This window comes from Eleutherodactylus coqui, chromosome 2 (assembly GCF_035609145.1).
Source record: "Eleutherodactylus coqui strain aEleCoq1 chromosome 2, aEleCoq1.hap1, whole genome shotgun sequence".
NCBI lineage: Eukaryota > Metazoa > Chordata > Amphibia > Anura > Eleutherodactylidae > Eleutherodactylus > Eleutherodactylus coqui.
Window position 1 is genome coordinate 286,475,956 of NC_089838.1, and position 16,114 is coordinate 286,492,069.

Here is a 16,114-nt window from a genome sequence, read left to right on the forward strand (position 1 = left end):
CCAGGTCCCACTATTAAGCCACAATAGCGGCAAGAGTGGGCCCCCCCCTCCCAACAATTTTTACTTCGAAAAAACCCTCATTAGCAATGCATACCTTAGCTAAGCACCACACTACCTCCAACAAAGCACAATCACTGCCTGCATGACACTCCGCTGCCACTTCTCCTGGGTTACATGCTTATAGCCGGTTCCACTGAAAGCAATGGGCTGCCGACGTGCGCGGCTCAGCCTGAGCCAATCAGGGGCAGGTCTGACTCACACCCCCTTCACACCCACTGCCGGCCGCGCTGAACTCCGTCTGCCGGGACAAGGTAAGTATATATATTTTTTTTATTTTAACACATTTCTAGATGAATTGCAGGGAAGGGCTTCTATATTTAAGCCCTTCCCGACAATTCATCCCGCGCACGCCGGCAGCCCATTGCTTTCAGTGGAACCTGCTGTATTGCCGGCTCCATTGAATTCAATGGGCAAACATCGTTCTTCTCTGCCACAGCTGTTACAGCTGTGGCAGAGAAGAATGATTTGTCTTCTATATGTTCTCAATGGGGTCGGCGCTGCTGCTGCCGGCCCCATTGAGCGCATATAGAGAAGAGAACAGGAATCGCAGATCGCAGATAGGTGCGATCTGCGATTTCTGACTATGGCCTAAGAAGGACCGTTGGGGTTCTTGAAGCCTAAAATAACTCCTAACGCTCTCCCTATAGCAGCTCCGGCATCAGCAGCACTGTCCCTGATCTCTGTCAGAATGCATCTGTGGCGAGCCGCGGGCGGGCAGATTTTAATACTCGGGTGACACCTGATCTCGCCAGCCACTCACTGCAGGGGGGTGGTATAGGGCTGGAACATCACAGGAGGAAGTTGTAATGCCTTCCCTGTCTTTCTATTGTCCAGAAAAGCGCACAAATTTCTCAGGGAAGAAAATGAAAGTAACTCGAACATCGCGTGGTACTCGTCTCGAGTAACGAGCATTTCGAACACCCTAATACTCGAACGAGTATCAAGCTCGGACGAGTACGCTCGCTCATCTCTACTGGTCTCACTTTAGGATTACCATAGATGGCTAAAGTCAATATTCTGGAACGTCAGCCTTTATGTTAAGTCACTGAGTTGCATATGAAACAATAGGTAAATATTGCCTTATCATGTGTTGTGCTAGAGTGGGGTCTCCATTGGTGTAAACATTCAGTTATATCAGATATCTGTGGTACATGAGTGAAGAGAATGAACAACTCTGCTAGGTTTTTCTTACAACATCATTTAAAGATTCTTACTTGGTGCAGGCTTCTCGTAGACTACTGGGCGCTCTGGGCGCTGTGGTACTTTTGGAGACTTCCCATTACGTCTGCTATGCCCATCTACATGGGAATAAAAGATATTTCTTTGTGAAGGAAGCAAAAAACAAGTATTCAAAAATAATTTAACACATGAAAAAAAACTCTAGAAATAGATACACATAGACAAACATACAGCTGCAATCATAATTATTCAGTCCCCAATTGCAACTTCAGTTTATTTGCCAAATTTACTAACTTTCAGCTGTTTGCAAAAAAATTCCAAATCAAACAACAATGTAAATAGCTCAACACAACTAATATAATACAATACAAGATGCCACTTTAAATGCCTACCACAGTCTTAGAATTAGTTAGATGTCTGGATATCTCTTTTAAATTCCCTTTTACACAACTCCCAGAAGAGAATCACCCATAAAAGCACCTATTTGCAAACAGGTGTTGTCTGGAGCACACCTGGTGCAACTAATCAAGGGTTTTAATACTTGCATCAGATGTGCTTGAGATAAAACACATCAAATACCTGGACCAGCTAGGGCTTTGTTGACTGTGACGTTTGACTGTAGGAAAGAAATGTGGCTAAGGGCCCTTTTACACAAGACGAGAAATCATTCAGATTCCTGTGATCAGCGAGAATCTGATCTTTTATTGTTCAGTCTAAATACATACACGACTGAACGAGGAATGATAAATTCGTCTGTTGTTCAGTTTCTGCATGCGTAAAAACTGAATGACGATCGCCCGTTGTAACCAGGTAGTTGTTCATCTTGTTCATTGACTGCCTGTTTACTGTGAATGGAGGCTGGTGGCCGGAAGAAGCCCATTCAGCCTCCATTCACTAGTGATGATCGTTCCTGTGTATAAGTACAGGAGCAATCATCGCTAGCAGGACCTGTTGGGCATCTGCACCTGACAGTCATCCTGTGGTCAAAAAAGATCAGAGAATAGATCATTGTCTTGTACAAACAAGGAAAAGGACGCAGAAAGATAGCAAAGTCACTAAACCTAATTTGCAATGAGGGCTGAAAAAAAAATTGATTGCAACTGTAAAGCCCGGCTTAGACACAACAATTATCGCTCAAAAAATCTTTTAAACGAGTTTTGAGCGATAATCGTTGTGGTTTTCTTTTTACAGCGCAAGGTGATCACTCAAACGTTGAGCGATCACCTTGCGCTCCGAGCGGGGGATGCAGAAGACAAGCGGGGCCGCTTGTCTTCTGCACCCAGCTGTTCTCTGCTTGGAGCGCCCGGCTGCTATACAGCCAAGCGCTACGAGTGGAGGATGCAGAAGATAAGCAGGGTGGCCCTGCTTGTCTTCTGTATCCAGCTGTTCTCTGCTCGGAGCGCCCGACTGTTATTCAGCCGAGCGCTACGAGCGGAGGATGCAGAAGATAAGCAGGGTGGCCCCGCTTGTCTTCTGTATCCAGCTGTTCCCTGCTCTGATTGCCCGGCTATTATACAGCCGAGCGGGGGATGAAGAACACAGCTGGACCGCTGTGTTCTTCATACCCCACCTGTCTTCAGGGAGCGGGATACAGCTGAAACAATAGTATTAGCTGTATCCTGCTGTAAATTCCTGATAACTGATCGCTGATCTTTCAGCATGCTGAAAGTTCAGCGACGGCTTAACAAAAACTGCAGGATGCCAGTGCAGTTAGACACAATGATGGCTTTGAACGATTTTTGAGCGAAAATCGTTGTGTCTAAAAGGGTCTTAAGAAAGCTGAGGATGGGGACAGGCATAATGGAAAGATGATGGACAGAATGAAAGAACAAAGCACAAAAAGGGTAAAATGATGGTGCCATACAGTCATCATAGTCCTCCCTCTCCAGGTGCTCATTGTAGTCTTCAGTTGGAGGCTCTTCTTCCACACCTGATAGGAATATAAGAGATCAAATATGTATTTTAAATGATTGCATTTACATAACTGTCTCCATTTTGATGGGTAACATGATGGTGAACATTAGGGCTTTAAAAGGGGTCATACCAGCGTAGCAATTTTTTACCAATCCACAGGATAGGTAATAAGTGTCTGATCGCTGGGGTCCCACCACTGGGACCTTCAACAATCACAAGACCAGGGGTATTGAGCCCCCTGTTTGAATGGAATTGCAGTCATCCATGTAGACTACCACCCTATTAATCTGTATGGGACTGCTGAAGATAGCTGATTACAGTGGGTACTGGGTAACAAATGTAGATGTGGCACCATAAGACACTCCTCCTCCAAAATCTTATGTTGAGGTGTCATTTTTCAGCTAATTGCTGAGAGATATATTAAAGGGTTTTTTCGGCACTAAACTATTGATGACCTATCCTCAGGTCATCAATAGTTGAGTAGTGGGGTTCCACCGCATGGGATCCCCGCTGATCAGCTGACTAAAGTGACAGCAGCGCTCAGGTGAGTGCCTCTGTCATTTCTATTCATACTAAGTACAGCACTGTACATTGTACAGTGGCTGTACCTGGTATTGCAGCCCAGTCCCATTCACTTGAATGGAACTGAGCTTGATTGGTGGGGATCGGCCGCTTGAGACCCCTGTCAATCAACTATTGATGACCTATCTTGGGGATAGGTCATCAATAGTTTAATCCTGGAAAACCCCTTTAATGCATCAGCTGTCTGTCTATAGGCTCCTGTCCTGCAACATAAACATAAAATGTATTCTAAGAATAAATCAAGACCAGTAGAGTATATGATGGAGGTAAGAGAACGTGTCACTCACCAGGCCTCGGTCTTCTTCTATCAGGCTCCTCAGGTTCAGGATGGTGTTCTCCATATTCTCCTGGGATACAAAATGTCATATAGTCGAAAGCATCATATCTTCCATCATATCTACAAAGTTGTATCTGCACCTTATGGTATATGGTATGTTGTCTGTTTGTATAAATTTTTTTGGTAAGTATGTATCTAAGGAAACGAGCAGTCTATATTTTCTACATAATATCCTGGCAGTAAATCATATATACTAGTAATACAGCACTTGGCGCACAAGGCCTATAGTTTTGAATGTTCATTGCAGCTGAGAAATGAGACATTTCCTGCCTGTTCTCCAACATTTAATCCAGGCATCTCTAGTTTTTCTGCAGCCACGTGGCCTATGCAACAACCATAATCCTCTGCATGATATGGTTGGATAGAACTCCCTGACTGGCTTGTTGATTACCATCCTGATTAATAATTCACATATGTGAAGTTGAGCTGGACAAGCCTCTACTTGAATGAGAGCAACCCTATGGTTTCGGGACAAAATTTTGTTCCTGGATTGGAAGGGAATATATAAGATGATATTATCAGTTGTCCCTCTATTCCCCCGGTTCAAGGTGTTGTTTTGGGGTCCAGGATGGCCACCACCATTTTCTATCTACTGCACCACTTTTTTATTGGCCACCGCTGATCACGTGAGCAGTAGTGGCCAATCACTGAGCAGGTATAGAGCATTGGTACTTCAAACACTGCCAATGCATAATGTGCAATCTTGGCCACCTGGAACGGCGTAACAGAGAGACTGCCGAGAAGATCATCAATAGGCAATATACCCCTTCTGATCCCTGTACAGAATTATGTGCTGAAACTGGAGGGTAACTCAAAGGGTCATCTGCCACATTAGGATATAGCAATATTATGAATGGCAATTGAAAGGCATGGACCCTTTTACAGATTTTGTATTGTGCCTCAGGAAGTTGAATGTATGCCTCTATCAGTCCCTTGTTTGGTAATTGTTATGTTTTTGCATTTTTTTCTTTTATCTAGAAAGATCATAAAAGCATCATGTAAAATGGACAAGAATAATGAGAAGTACCGTCAGGTGTCCTATAAGGATCTTCTACTTCTTTTGTCACTTGTGGTCTTCTATACCTGTCCCTTTCTATTGTAACGTCTGGTTCTTTGAATCTCTCCTCATCATAGTCCTCTGGGCCTACAGGTCTGTTTAACCTCCCTTCCTCTTCTCCCTCTATGATGTAGGGTCTTCTGTGTATTTCCTCATTATAATCCCCAGTGACTTTAGGTCGTTTATATTTCTCTTCTTCTCGATCTGTAATATGAGGTCTTCTATTGCCATATATATCTTCATCAGGATTTTGCGGTCTTCTGTATCGTTCTTCCTCTCCTGTAATCGGCGTTCTATAGCTTTCTTCTTCTTCAGGAACTTTGGGTTTTGTGTATCTCTCTTCTTCTTTGACTTTCTTGTTCCTGTCCTCTTCTTCATCTGGACGTCGGTCTTGTTTCTTACTTGGTGCCTTCTTTGTGGGTTTGGGTGGCTTGGGTTTTTTGGTTGGTTTTGGCTTGTTTTCTTTAGGTTCTTTAGGCTTCTTGGTTGGTTTTGGAAGTTTTTCCTTTTTAGATGCCTTCTCTTTGGGTTTTTTCGTGGGTTTTGGGGCCGGGGATTTCTTTTCTTTCTTTGTTTTTTCTTTAGCCTTCCCAGCTGATTCTGTGGTAAGAAAAAAAATATATAATCAAATTCTGGAATGATTATAGAGAGCACTCCAAATGTTCATAGTCTTGATCAGCTTGTAACAGGAGGACTATTGATAATTTCTTAGAAAAATGGAGATTTGGATGTGCTATATCAGAGTTATAGTGAGCCATCCTTGGAACTCTAATGTGTGTAGAGCGTGGAGCATGTTGATTGTGTTTATGACCCCAATGTCTACCAAGTGTGTAATTTAAGGTATAGGCCACAAATACATGATAGCATTGCATATATGATGTGCTTCCACCACCTCTGTGTACTAAAAAATAATTTTGACTGTCATAAAAGTGTGTACCATTTGAAATAAAGGGGTTTTCCTGCCACAGGATGAGGGATGGTCAGCTGATCAGTGAGGTTGCCCTACCAAGAGGTTCTGACCACTGGGATCCCCACCGATCATGAGAAAGGACAATCTTGAAGATCACCGAATGAATGGAGCACCAACTCGGTATGAACACCACTGCTCCATTAATGCCTGAGATAGCCAAGTGCTTGAAATGAGCTATCTCTGGAAGTCCCACTGAAATGAATGGAGTGTCAGCGCCCATGCTTAAACCTCTGTTCCATTAGTTGGGGACCTTTGGAACTCCCATTCTTGTGATTGATGGGGTCCCAGAGGTCAGAGCACCACCAATTAGCTAGTTATCCTCTATGCTGTGGATAGGGGATAACTTCTTTTAGTAGGACAAATCATTTAAATACAATTTACATAAAAATTGTAATTCATCATATTAAACATCAATACAGTACAGAGAGAAAGTAGAAAACGCCACCAGGCATTCCAAATATAGCATAAAATAACATCATACAAGAAGCTGAGATGAACTTTCACATTGGGCTTCACATCAAAGAAGTGATCATCTTGTTCTAGCCTTACAATAATAGGAAACATCTTTTAGATGCCTGTCACTTCCTCCACTATATATCATGCACACAGCAGAGCCATGTGCACAGAACCTGTATGGCAGTGGTCAGAGGCTGAACAGCTGCCTAAGATGGGTACCATATGCATGGAGATATTCTATGTTAGAAGCAATGCCTGTAGAGGAGACATACACTATTTTACCAAAAGCAGGATTCAAAAGTAGTAGTTATTTCCATATGTTAATACTTAGTGGAGCTCCTTTGGCTCTAATGACATTGGATACTCTCCATGGTATACTTTCTACTAACATCTGATACACTTCAGCTGGTATTACCCTCCATTCATGCAGCAAATGTCTGGCTCATTTTGTCAAAGAAGATGCATCAGTCCATCTTCAGTGGTGCAAGGAGTGTCGTCACTGGATAGTTGAGCAATGTTAGAACGTTCTATGGAGTGACGAATCATGCTGCTCCATCTATAAATCAGATGGAATACCTGTGTGTGAATGATGCCTGGGGAACACTTTTTGCATGAGTGTATAGTTAAGTACGGTGGAGGTTCCATTATGGCCTGGGGATGGGTAATGTGGCATGGTCTCAGACAGTTGGTTGTAGTGGCAAGAACCATGAACACGGAGGTGTATCTTGACATTCTAGACAATGTGCTGCCGACAATGTGACAATACTCAAAATGTCATAAATGACATAAAATGATCCATTGACTCATAAATGGTCCACAATACTTCAACAGGACACCGCGCCTTGTCTCAAATGCAACGTTAGTGTGAGGATATGGATATTCCATGATTGGATTGGCTGCACAGAGTCCCAACATAAACCCTACTGAACATCTTTGGGATGAACTGAAACATCAGGAAGGGAAATATGACCTGCCTCCATCTTCTTTGAGAGAACTTGCCAGACCTTTGCAGGATGAATGGAGGGAAATACCAGCTGAAGTGTATCAGACATTAGTAGAAAGTATGCCACGGAGAATATCCGATGTTATTAGGGCTAAAGTAGCCCCACTAAGTCTTAACATATGTAATAAATATTACTTTTGTTTCTTGCTCCGGTGTCCAATTGATAGGTAGTGTACAGTAGATACAGAAAAAAACTCCCTATGCCAACATATAAAATTGAAAGCACAGACAGTTACTTGGACTTCTATGGAAGTCCTGGTACAGCTTCATGTAGAACTGAGCTACAGTCCAGCCATGTACATGAGGTATACTGAATGTGCCCATTGGTGGCTTGGTATGGAGCTTTATCCCAGATGCAGGATTACTCTCAAGTTGTAAGCAATGTCTTCTCTTCATTGGTGTAGTACAGTAAAACGAGATTAATCCCATAACATTGAACCCAACAAATATCTGAATGCTTCAACAGAAATTGCAATCCAATGTAATTAGTACTGAGCACCTACATAAAGTTGATGGATCTAGAACCTCTATCTAACACAGTTGGAGGCCCATATCTTACAACTATTGCATAACCATAAAATTGTAATTGTATTACCTCTATAAGACGTTTTTTAATGAAAGAGTATTAGACAACACATAGATTGAAGGAGAATAGGATAAAACTAATAATCCCCATCTGTAGGAGATTGTATGCTTCCAGCTCTGTAAGCCCACATGTAGATAATTAGTTGCAGGCTCATTCATATCTTCACGAAGAGAAGGAACTGTCCAAGAATTTTTTGGTGATTTTATTAATAGTTCATCTCTTCCTAATATTTTAAGCCTTGGTCACGCAGCCACTTCTACACAGTAAGGTCCCTAATATATTCAGGCATATGTCATGAGCAAGACATTTCATGGGTTAATGTACAAATAGATGTGTAAGTGTTCCATGAACTCTTGCCCCTCACCTCCATTTTCTTTGGGTGCTTTTGACTTTTTTCCTATGTGAGTCTGTTCTTCTTCCTCGAACTCTCCACCTCTACTGGTTCCTACCCCACCCTCATCTTCCTCTCTTCTTGGTTCTGCGTTTTCTTCGTCATCTTCCTCAGGGACCAGCTCTTTGAGGAATCCTTCCAGGAACTCTTCAATTTCATCATCGGTGAGAACTGTCTGTGCCTGGCCTGAAGAGGGCAGTAGTGGTAGGAGCAGTGACAGAAACACTAAGGTTGCTCCGCTTTTCCACATCCCTCTCTTCCAGGAGACAACAACAGTATGAAAACAGGAAGGAATCCTAAAAAAGAAAAAAGTTAAATTAGATTTTTGAATTGTGATGTCTTGAGTTGTGATCAACCTAACCCTTTCCAATCCACTGCCTGACGTCTTCCTACATTCTGATTGAAGCTTGTACAGCTCCAATGTCAGAAGACGCTCGACAGGGTATTCTTACCATCTCTTGCCAGCGACTTCGCTGTCGGAATCTCTCTGGCCCCCATACACTGGCTTTAGCCAGTAGATGGCACCTTTGTGTAACAGGAAAAAGAGAAAGCCTAGAGAAAAACCCAGAATCCAAAATTGGATTGGAAAGGGTTAAAATGCCAAGACCTCCATAAAAACATCTTGTTGGCTGGTGTGCATTAATGTCAACTAAAGTAAAGCCTGCAGAGTATTTTCAGCCCATGCTCTGCTCTGGGGAACCTGTCGTATATGTTTTGCATGGATATCCATCGACTTCTGTGGGTGTCAAGTATTGTATCATTTCCTCTCCAGCAATTGAAATCTAAACAGATTTTCCATCACTGACATTAATGGCATATCACTAAAATATGGCATCAAGGTCTCAACATTGGGATCTGACTGAAGGTCAATCTTCCAATACTTGAAATAAAGAGGCTTTAGTGCTAGCTATACGCAGTGCTGACATAAGGATAGATGGCACCATGCGGAATTTTTTTTACACTCCCCCCTTGTCATAAGAAAATACTATATATATTGCATTGATAGACACTTTACTTGTATTCTACTTCTACAGAAAGCAGCAGGATAGCAGAATATCTACACCAGAACAACTCAGTGAATAAATACTGTACCAGAACCAAGCTGATAACATAAATACAGCACTAAAACTGAGCTCATTACAAATATACAAGCACCAAAACCAAGCTCTGAACATAAATACAACACCGGAACCCAGCTCAGTACATAAAAACAGCACCAAAAACAAGCTCATAACATAAACACAGCAGAAACCATCCTCTGTACATAGATACAATACCAGAACCAAGCTCATAGCATAAATACAGACCCAGAACCAAGATCATAAATACAACACCGGAACCCAGCTCAGTACATAAAAACAGCACCAAAAACAAGCTCATAACATAAACACAGCAGAAACCATCCTCTGTACATAGATACAATACCAGAACCAAGCTCATAGCATAAATACAGACCCAGAACCAAGATCATAATATAAATGCAGTAGCAGAATAGTGTTTGGGTTGCAGGGGTTACTTTTGTAGCTGTATAAATTGCTGCTGCATGGAGGAAGAAGATCATCTGGCCAGGCGGACCTGCAATTACCTCCAGTCTACATCGACCTGGTGATCCCTTACAAACAGATGGCCAGCACTCTAAAACACTGGTTTGTACATAGCTAAGACCGGCTATAGTTATACAGCAGCAGTACCTGAAACTTTATCTTCTATATAGCACCACACCTGACCAATATGCTAAGTCTGGTACTGCAACAGAGCTCAAGTCTTATTAAAAAGCACTATGGCACGTAATACTGGGCATTTAAGGAGGACCCTAGCGCCTGTTGCTATGGCCCCCGAGTTCTGCTCTTGGTGCTATAATACTTTTCAGATTATGAATGCACAACACGGTCACTTCAATAAACTGTATTTGTTACTTATGGAGAGACAATTTAACTTTCCACTATGGGTTGAGATCTCTGAGCAAACCAGAGTGATGGAAAACCACTAGATAATGTGAATAACACAGATTATTCTGCTGCCTAATAGCAGCATGTAAAGTCATTATCACACCATCTGCTCCTTGAAGAGGGCTGCATAGACGAATACATGGCAGAATTTCATATGACCTCAGCAGAGGATTTCGCTGCTTCAGCTCCGATCTCTGTTATTGAGGCACTGACAGCATTCGCCCGTACAGCTGATCGGTTGGGGTCCCAAACAGTGGACCACGGCCGATCAACTATTGATGACCTAACCTGAGGATAGGTCATCAATAGCATTTCTACGGAAAACCCCTTTAAATGAACTAAGTGGTGAGAGCATCTGGTGACGTCACTAACAAATGTCTGCCCTCTTGCTTCATTCTATAGTCAGGTATGCACAAGGGGGATGAAGAAGAGAAGAGTAAAACGAAAAAGGTTTGGTACCATGTTAGCCAGTAGAGCAAAATGAGATTGTTCTCAGTAAGAGAAACCAAGTAATCTTGTAGGTATGATACCTTTTAATACATGATGTTACAGCGAGCTTTCCAACCTACGCAGGGTTCTTCTTAAGGCTATAACATCAAATAGGCATTGAAGAGTATCATATCTACAAGATTACTTGGTTTCTCTTACGGAGAGAAGAGTACTACTTTTTGGGAGCCCAAAAACACTGTCCAGTCTTTGGATTGGTCTGTCACTACATGATCACAGTTGATAATTAAGTGTCAGGTATGTAGTCTTACAATTATTTCTCTGGCTTTAGAGTTAGATGCTACTGTGTATAATGAATACACTAGAACTGCCTGTGTACACATAGCCTCCAACATTTTTGGATGGTCAAAAAGGGACCCTTAGTCCAGATTCACTGGTAGTGTTGAGAGAACTTTTGAAAAGTTTGGTTCAACCGGTTTGCCAAAATTCAGTAAAAGGTTCAGTTCAGTCCTTCAACATGCCAATGTTCCCAAATGGAATCATTACTTTTCCATTTTTTTAGTGGCCTAAATTTTACCACTTTTGAAAAAAAAAAATTGGACCACTTTCTGTAAAAAGAAAAAAAAAAGCCTGTAAAAGGTTAATTCAAACCAAACCAGAACTTAATCAATACCCCCAAAAGTGGTGTAGAACACTGTCGGGTATGAGCCATAAAAGCAGTCCTCCGCCTTCCTTTCCTCCTCTTCTTCCTTCAGGAGGAGGAGGAGGAAGAAGAAGCACTGTGACTCAGTGGTTACCACTGTTGCTCTGCAGTGCCGGAGTCCTAAGTTCAAATCTGACCAAGCAGTTTAGTTTGTGTGAGTTTCCTCTTCATATTAATAATCACCTTTATATAAAAATGAAAAAGGAGGAGGAGAAGAAGGAATAATAATTTTAGTGGATTCGGTTGAGACGAACTGCTTGAGGTTCATTTTCATGCTGAACTAAACTTTTAGCAAAGTTCGACCCAAACCAGGATTTTGTTTTTAAGCTCAAAATGGACCTCAAAGTCTGAAAGGAGAAAAAACAATGGTTCATCTTTTTTTCTACTTTTGTGGTCCATTCCTACTTTTTATACAAAAAAAGCAGAAACTGTTTTACACATGTGGTAAGAATTAAAAAGATTGTTTATTATGTAAAGAATTTCTACAAAAGTCTTAATAAAAACATATTAAACATAAAAAGATTGTTAACTTTGGGCAATCACTTTTTATTATGAGAAATCTTAGAGAATAAGCTGATCATAATGATCAGTTGTAATCTATGAGGGATCAACAAGTGTTCAGTTTCCCTGCAGCTCCACCAGAGGAGAAATGAAGTATTGCACAGCGACAACTGAAATTAATGGGATGTCAGTGTAATGTATAAACATGTTGGCTACTCCAGTATGAGAGATGCTCTTTGCAACCACTTTCTACTCTAGCTAATATGTCCGGGTCTTGGTTTAGTATCTAAAACTTCTGAATAGGATAGTTGAAAATGAGTCTTTCTAAATCAGGCAACCTCTTTAAGGTTCATTTTCAAATAGTCACCATTTTCATGCAGGTCTTTGCACTTCAATCAGTCCTTAGTTTACACATATAACCGTAGAAATGAGCTTAATATCCAAAACTTACCAGAATAAAACATCATTAAACCCTGAGAAAGTATACAGGTTGGGAGTCAATATGAGGTTTAATGAACCTACTAATGCAAATCCATTGATCAGGGCATTTCAGGAGCAAAGAGGGTTTGGGACAAAAGTAGGGACTACTCCTCAGAAAAGTGACACTTAGAAGATATAAGTCTCACTTACACTCCATGATCACCATGTAGCACCTCAGTTGGGTTACCTGTTGACTGAATGCTCCACCTACCTCTATTGAGGATCTCGTGATCCCTCAGGATGTGAAGGAGGAGATGATCTCTGGCCAGAAGCCCCACTTCAGGTACCACCACCGTTAGAAGGAGTATTATACTATTCCTCTGCACTAGGGCTTCTAGGTACTATATGACCAACAGAGTCTGATGATGAAAGGCAAAGAGGTTATCCAGACCCATCGGAGTTCAGGGACAAGAAGACATGATGGACTCTGCTGGTGGCTTTAGAAGACAATGTTCAAAGAATGTTCTTTTATCCAAATTCTTTGTGCTGTTATTCCAATTCCTCTGACCCTCTCCGTCTGTACCTGACATCTGCTGGTAGGAAATTGAATCCAGCCCCTCTCCACCCTGCCTTCCCTTGAAAAATCCTTAACCCTCCCAGCACCACAAATCAATGCTCCTGCAAGACAGAGAAGGAAAATAAGAAGCATGAAAAGTGGAATGGACAGGAAGAAGTGACGGAGAAAGTTAGAAGAGTGCGAGACATACGGTTACATTTGCTGAGAATGAAATTAGGATATGTATTAGCTCCTCCTTCTAAAAGTGGCTTTCTTAATATATATATAGATTGGCAAGCAAGAGATGAACTTGCCTATTCACAAATTTGCATATCTTCTAGCCTATTGATTTGGATATGAGAATCAATTCACCTAATGATTCACATAAAATCATCAAAAGTGAAATCTGAACCTGGCAAAATCAAATAAGCAGAAAGTTGGCAATTACTGTGTATTACTGTGTGCATTACTTTGTTACTTTAGCCATTTTTAACTTTCTGCTGTTCATTTACACTCGCATGTACGGAATTGATTAAATCAGTAGTAAGATGAGATGTTTTGCATAATAATTCAGACCTGGCAAAATCTGCTCATTCCTCCAGTGGTTTGGTCCTGAAATCATTAGTGCCCAGTGGTTCATTCTAAAGGACTCACCCTAAAGGGTTAAAATGCTGCTATGGTGATGGACTGTAAAATGCGCCATAAATCGCGCCAAATTCCCCGCATGCACGAAAAAGTTGCACCAAACTTTGGCAAAACACAACTTATGGACTATGTCAGTGACCTGAGCCGCTTCTGGAGAGCTGTGTGTGGGCACTGGGAAGAAGAGAAGAAACTGCTGATGAGGGGAGGTGCACCAGGATAACAGGGCATGAGACAGAGAGAAACCTGATGCACTCACTGTCTGGAGCCACAAGAGAGGAGTAGCTATGCTACATACCTCCAAGCTGGAGGAGGCAGCTGGACTATGACAAGGACCAAGAAGAACTGTGGTAGAGCCATGCTCCTGACTCCAGGCAATCCTGAACTAGTAGAAGGTATGACTTCCACACGACAAACTGTTAGTGAGGCTAGCCTTAAACCGAAAAGTAGATGTGCACACCATTACGAGCGCAATTAGTGATCAACAGGCCTGTTGCATAGAAAGGCGCTATGCTGAAGGGACTTGTACTGTTTGGCGAACTTCTAGTGCTTGTGCCACTGGTGATGGACTGAGATAGTGATGCAGGGATCCGAGTTTACACAAAAGAAACATTGTGAGTGATTGTCCAGTTTAATAGACTGTATTAGAGTGTTAGCACTCTACGGTTGAGCTTGCAATCCACTAATATGCCCATTGCCCAAGTCCTTTTCCATGTCATATTTCATAAGGTTATAGCATTCAATCCAAAGGAGACATTTCGATTCATGTCCAATATCATAGAGTGCGGGTAGAAAGTCCTTCATTTGGGACCCATTCTATGAACCAATGAGCTGTTGCAAAGTGTAGCTCCCACTTTAGTGGTCTGAGTATGGGATGAAAGCCCATTTGTTGACTTAAAACTGCTGCTTCCCTCTATGTCCCATAAATTAGGCCAGAATACTATGATTTCTGATTTTCCTAGAAATAAAATATCCGAATTGCAAATAGCTATTTGTGAAAATTGATCCCCCGACTTGAGCATTACTTAAAAGGATAAAATCCTGGTTGCCACCACTAAGGGGAGCACTGCATATAGATTTACGATTGAATTTAATGAAATACACCCATATGTCGTATGGCTCCTCGGTGGTTGCCATCAAGCAGAATTTTAGCATTTAAAGGGGTTGTCTCATCTTGGACATCCCCTTTAATATAAAAGCTGGTTGCTGTGAGACTCCTGGCAAACAGCTGATTGTGTCAGGGTAGTTCCTGATGTAAAGTAGTATTATACTGAATTTACTAATAGAAAAAACAAGGAAAAGAGCCTCATGTGTATTTCTGTCCTGTGGTGGAACTTATGTAAAATGCTGCTCACCCGATGAGGCTGTGAACTGTATTAATGAAGCAATTAACACTGATCCACAACTCTCCAGGAGGATTGCAATGCACACTACATTGGAACCTTGGAAGACAAGGAGGTAAGTATACCAGCTTTTTGAGTATTGGCACAGGTAACACGTTTCACTGTCGGAACTGGTGGCTTCTTCAGACCACACATGGAATATTGTGGACAGTTTTGGGCACCGGTACTCATATCAGAGCTTGAGCGGGTATAAAGGAGGGAAACTTAAGTAATAAATGGATTGGGCGGACTACAATACCCAGAGAGGTTATTAAAATTGGGATTGTTTCGTTTAGAAGAAAGACGTCTGAGTGGCGACCTAATAACTATGTATAACTATATCAGGGGACAATACAGAGATCTCTCCCATCATCTATTTATACCCAGGACTGCGACAGTAACAAGGGGGCGCCCTCTACGTCTAGAGGAAGGAAGGTTTCTATACTGACATAGAAGGGGGTTCCTTACTGTAAGAGCAGTGAGGCTATGGAACTGTCTGCCTAAAGAGTTGATGGTGAACTCACTAAAAAATTGATTTTTTTTTTACCTGATATGAGGAAAAGTGGCTTCTACCTCATTGGGGTTTTTGCCTTCCTCTGGATGAATGTTGCAGGATAATAGGCTGAACTAGATGGACATATGTCACTTTTCAGTCTTACAAATTCTGCTACTATGTAACGAATTCCAGAGGTGTCTGGCAGCGGCTTTTTCTGCTCTCCCTATTAAGACCACATGTACACTCGGCTGCACCAAGCCTGCATGTGTATGGGGAGTTTAGGAGGAACTCCCATCAGAACTTTGAACTTGCTCCCTCTCTACAAGAGCAAATTAGGTTCATGGTGTCCCAAGGCATAATTTGGGCTGCAATGCAAATCTGTATCAGGGCAATTACCTACTATGTACCATTTATAATACTAATTTCTTCTTTTGGGCCTCTTCAAGCATCAGGGTCCAGATGTGACGTCTACCTCTGCATCGT

General features: G+C 41.9%; 1 protein-coding gene across 1 annotated transcript in view; it reads right to left on the minus strand.

Moving 5' to 3' along the window:
* AEBP1 (AE binding protein 1) overlaps positions 1-13,225 on the minus strand; it is a 51,575-nt gene extending 38,350 nt beyond the window's left edge. Inside the window, exons 1-6 of the mRNA XM_066593162.1 lie at positions 12,827-13,225; positions 8,509-8,831; positions 5,100-5,729; positions 4,023-4,082; positions 3,104-3,169; positions 1,275-1,358 (exon numbers count right to left, since the gene is read on the minus strand). Of these exons, the coding sequence (XP_066449259.1) occupies positions 1,275-1,358; positions 3,104-3,169; positions 4,023-4,082; positions 5,100-5,729; positions 8,509-8,785 (1,117 nt within the window). The 5' untranslated portion in view covers positions 8,786-8,831; positions 12,827-13,225. The remainder of the gene's footprint in view (positions 1-1,274; positions 1,359-3,103; positions 3,170-4,022; positions 4,083-5,099; positions 5,730-8,508; positions 8,832-12,826) is intronic.
* Between the last annotated feature and the right edge of the window lie 2,889 nt (positions 13,226-16,114).